This window comes from Micropterus salmoides, unplaced genomic scaffold (assembly GCF_014851395.1).
Source record: "Micropterus salmoides isolate LMB-PRFRI ecotype aquatic unplaced genomic scaffold, ASM1485139v1 Ms_hic_scaffold_3392, whole genome shotgun sequence".
NCBI lineage: Eukaryota > Metazoa > Chordata > Actinopteri > Centrarchiformes > Centrarchidae > Micropterus > Micropterus salmoides.
In genome coordinates, this window is record NW_024042698.1 from 554 (window position 1) to 5577 (window position 5024).

At 40.3% G+C, this 5024-nt stretch overlaps 1 protein-coding gene across 1 annotated transcript; it reads right to left on the reverse strand.

The window, feature by feature from the left end:
• Positions 1-1423: 1423 nt before the first annotated feature.
• On the reverse strand, positions 1424-4805 carry LOC119884370 (serine protease 33-like). Its single transcript, XM_038694794.1, has 4 exons — positions 4717-4805; positions 3656-3676; positions 3383-3545; positions 1424-1589 (listed from the first exon to the last, which is right to left on the reverse strand). The coding sequence occupies exons 1-4, from the start codon at positions 4769-4771 to the stop codon at positions 1439-1441; spliced, it is 390 nt and encodes a 129-aa protein (XP_038550722.1). The 5' UTR covers positions 4772-4805; the 3' UTR covers positions 1424-1438.
• Positions 4806-5024: the final 219 nt, after the last annotated feature.

The window sequence follows — 5024 nt, forward strand, 5'->3', positions numbered from 1 at the left end:
GTATAAGCTAACTGAAGCTAACCTCTGTGGCTCCTTTTTTACTTCTGTACCACAAGTTGTTTAATTCTTCTGCTCATGTGGGTCACTTTCAGGCTGTGGATATCCACACTGGAGTCTGATGTGGGCAACATTTAAACTATAATGTGAACTGTCAAACAAAACAATCCAGCGGTCTCATTTATAAAACTGTACGTAGAAAATACTCCTAAAGATTGCGTACGTTCTAAACACAGGAAGTGCGTACCTACAAAATATCAATATTTATAAAACATGCGCAAGTTTTATGATTTCCCTTTATAAATCAAAATCAACTTGACTCCATGTCCGACCCTTCAAACACCCATAGTTATCTATAAATGGTCAGTGAAAAGCCCCTCATTAATATTAATACTTACTGACTGCATGAAGAAAAGGAGGCAAATTCTGACAGAAAAGCTAAAAAAAGAAATGACATTTGTTTTAGTGAAGCTGAAGTTGTTTGGGGGTAAAATGCGCACATACAGGTACATACAACTCTTGTGAACCGGAGGAAAGGGGGCACCAAAGCTCCACCCCCTTATAACCGATCTGCAGGAAGGTGCATCCCTCTTGAGTTGTGACGGAGGTGGAGGGGGACACATAAATGCAACATGGGATGACCCAGGTACTAATTTGGATTCCCCCGTTTGAAAAGAGAGTAAACCAAATGCATTTTTATTGCGCACTTCAGGGAAAATCAATCAAATGGGTATTTGTTTATTCAGAAAGTCTTTAAGCCCATAACACTCTGATGTAATATTTTGATTTATTACGCATGGTTCAGACTTTACTTGCATATTCGTCCTTCAAGTTTGTTTTTATAGATCACAGCCTTTGCTTGGGAAGTGGTGTACGCACGTTTCCAGCCCTTTTTTGTACATACGCACCGTTTATAAATGACACCCCTGATCTGGAAAAAAATGGGAATTGAGCTTTAAGGCCTGCAGTGTGAACGTAGCCAAAGCTACTCATATTTCCAGTCAACGGGCTTTATAGTACAGATCTGTGTCACATCTGTATCTCCCTGCCTGTGTGTGTGTAGGGGGGGGGGGTCTCTCCTGTCCTGATTACCTGATGTGTGTCACCTGGTTGTGCCCCAAAATGCTTGCTTGCTCGCTCTTGTAGAAATGGTTTTCAGTCATAGTAGGATGTTGAGAGTTCTGCTCGTCTCTGTGTGGTTGCATTTACCAGTTTTATTTAGATTAGTTTTGCATAACAGATTATAACCTTTGTTTGAATTTTCCAACCATGCTTCCATGTAAGCCACATAATTCTGCGCTCTTCCTTTCTGACCCACCTCCAGTTCCAACATTGCCCCAGCCGGTGACCCAGGAGACAGTGCCCTTGTAGAAGGTGCTGCCTGTGGCTGCCAGGCAGACGGGCTGGACGTAGGCGTTGAATGTCACCGGTGAGGAGAGCTTCAGGAGGCAGATGTCGTTTTCAAAAGTTCCAGGGTTAAAGTTGGGATGATGATGATCTGTGATACTGCCCGAGACACTTGATTGGGGTTTGTTCCCTGTAGACTCTGGAGACCCAGAACCACAGTCAGAGTGCTCGTGCCTACGCCTTGTCTGAGTTATCAGAAGAGAAAAAAAGAGTGCAACGTCCAGTTTGTATGGAGCTTCATGTTGCGACAGGAGATTCAATTCCCACAAGTTATATAAATGATTCCCTCATCTTAGTCGTTCACATGCTCAATATCCTTTTTCATGACCTCTAGTGCTAATTCCATAAGTTGTTCCCTCAAATTTTTGATTAATACTTCAGTCTGCACATGTAGCTAATCTGTTCTTTGCATCTGTTGATGTGGAGACTAGGGCCCCAAATCCTGTTTACTTTGTCTCCAAACAAGCACGGGCACATTATCAGCGCGAGGACACGCAGTCCGTTAAAATGTATTTAAGTTTTTCTTCATTGCCTTCATGTCAAGTTATTTCTGTCCCTCTGCTGTCATGGTAACGTAACGTTACACCGCACAACGTTCGACTGTTTTCTGTTAAAACGCAACGTATGAGCGAGAAAACAGCTGAATCTAACAGTACTGACGATGTGTGACTGTCGGCACAGTCTGAGAGTCGTCTCAGGTGTTCTCTTTGCCCAACACTGACGCAGACATACATTGAATTATCATATGGCAAAACATTTTAAGTTTTAAGTAAAGTAGCCTGATTAATGTCTTTTGTTGTTATTATCACAACAGTGACATGGAAATTGGATTAATTTTAAGATTTTATCATTGTCATTATTCTAATGTGCTTCATCAGGATGATTAAATGAAATATAGATTTATTGATTAGACATGTGTTTGATATTTATTTTGGATAGGCAACTTTTTTTCTATGGAATACACAAAATTAGTCGTTTTAATTGACTTGAAAAATAATCGTTACGTACAGCCCTAGTGGAGACCAACAGCAAAACCATCTTCTCTCCCAGTGTACATGGCAGTCCAAGCTTAAACTCTATTAACTCCAAAGAGAGAGGGGGAACAAATGCACATGGAATTAAGAAATGTCTATCTCTGGATGATTCATTAATGGGGGCAACAGGCAAAGTTCTGGGGGTGTAGCTAGCATATATCCAGGCCAAGACTTCCTTTTACATGCAGTGGTCTTTAATTGTCTCGATAATAAGTTAAGTTAATTGAGGAAATAACAGAAAAGAAAAATCTTTCTAATAAATGAAGAAAGTTGTTTTTTCTGCTTTTGTTGTTCAGACTGACAGCGAAAACATTTTAACAAGACGGCAAATCATTAAATGAATCGCATATAAAACTTGGCAGTGATACACTTGAGTTTAATCAGGACTATCTGTCTTCACTCTGGTATGAAACAGTGTTGCGATGAATCAGATCAGTACGATCAGCTGTCCAATCAATAACGGCTATACGATAAAGGGGCGTGTCGATCAGTAAAAAAAAAAAGAAGAAGACAAACAACAGACTTGAGCTGCACCCCATGTTTACAGTCTGATAAGCAACATGTGATGTGAGAATGGACTTGGAGACGTTTATGACCAGATTGTTTCACAAGTAACCAGTTCACAAAGCTAAAAAAAGCTAAATCATTGTCTGACGAAAGCCAATGGGTTCAGAGATTGCATTAGCGGCATCACGATCCACCTCTGTTGCTCCCCACACCGACTGTTGCAACCTGCATGCAATCAAAGCCCACTCAAACCTGATTGGTTAATACCAGTCGGACTAGAAAACAGAACACTTCGGATGCCTCTCAGACCTCTCCGATTTATCCTGCAACCCCTTAGAGAGATTCCTGCCCCAGGTTGGGAACCACTGCCTTGGACAGGCTGTTTGCGACTCTTTATGGCATGTTGTTTTTGTAGCGGCCCTACCCTTACTGCTTACCTGGTGCAGCATTGAGCAGCAGTCAGCACCCACTGATTGTTAATGAGGGATCCTCCACAGATGTGGGGCTCTGAGGTTCGCAGACTGGCCTGCCAGGGCCAGCTGCCTGCAGGGGCCACATCTCCTCCGACAATCCTGGTGTTGAGTGTTGGCAGACCACACACTGAGGAGAGAGACAAAGACAAAATAGGAAAATAAGAAGAATAGAAACATGTCTAAAACGTTCCATTGACAGACAGGAAGTAAAAAAAGAGAGTAGAAACTTTGACTTACCATTCAGTTGTGAGTGAGACTCTGAAAACACAAAACAAACAATATTTGATACAGAAATTGTGTATTTATTTATGTCTTAGCTATATTGAAGTGATATTTGCATGGGAGGAATTTTGTCATCATTTGTAACATTTCTTACTAAATTCATTCAAACACAGAAAAACGTTTAGCCCTGTCTTCTCTCAGCTAACAGGATAAACATTTTTGCATTTGTTAATCCTTATTTTTCCCAATTTCTGCCACATTCAGAAAAAAAAGCATTTGCTGTTACATGGAGGAAGGTTCACTCTGCTCGTGGATGATTAACTGTTCAGTGAACAGATGTTCTTCTTCTCCTCAGTTAAAGATTTTCAAACAAATCTGTAGTCACACAGTGTCGGTACAGTGACCATCTGTTTCTCTAATTTATCCACATATCCCTGGATACAAAAGTTCCATAAATGACTTAAATTAAATCCACAAATATTTCTTTAATTGCATGCTTACAAAAAACTCATACTACAAGGACAGACTGAAAAGAATAAGACGTTTTTAAGGTGGCTTTAAGTTGCAGAATTATATGTAAATTCTGTGACTTTAATTTTAAAATCAAGCACAATTGAACGTAACTAGTTAGCTTGTACTAAACTGTGGAATATTTTAAAGGATGGCCAGCAGGTGGTCTTATAGACTTCAGCGGGTCCTGAAGATGGGGCTTACCACTTAATGAAAGATCTAAAATCTGGATCAACTTAAAACTTTTTAATATTTATTTAAGAATGTTCTGCAAGTGGAAGATTTTGTGTCTGTTTCATGATATCTTGTCAATCAGAAGCACAAATCACAGGTGTGCAACAGGATGCATAGATTTACTGTAACTTCATAAATGTTACTGTGGGGTGAAACTAAATTAGAATCACATTAAACAACGTTTTGCAATAAACACAAACTTTAATAGACAAAAGAGACTGTGCATGAAGTTAAAAAAACTACACGTAGAGGTTATTGCAATGTTTTTCACAATTAGTATACCATTCAAATTACTCATCATTTTGTACTAAATCAGTGAGGAGGGTTCTTACCTTGTGTCAGGAGAGTCAGCAGAGTCGCCACACAGATCACTTTGTAGAAAGCCATCGCTGTAAGTACATATCATCAGATCTGCACCTGCATAAATACTCTTTTTCTCCCCTCCCTCCCTCCCTCCATGTCTACCTCCAACACAAGCCCAGCTGTCCAGCGACACGCCCAAAATCTCACCTATAACATGTTTCACAAAAATGTGTTTTGGACTCAAATGGAACCCAGATCTTCAAGACCAGGGCCCCTATTCTGTTTGCTGGGAGGCACAAGAGGCTCATTGTTCTTTTGTGTGCTTTCTAGCAATGAA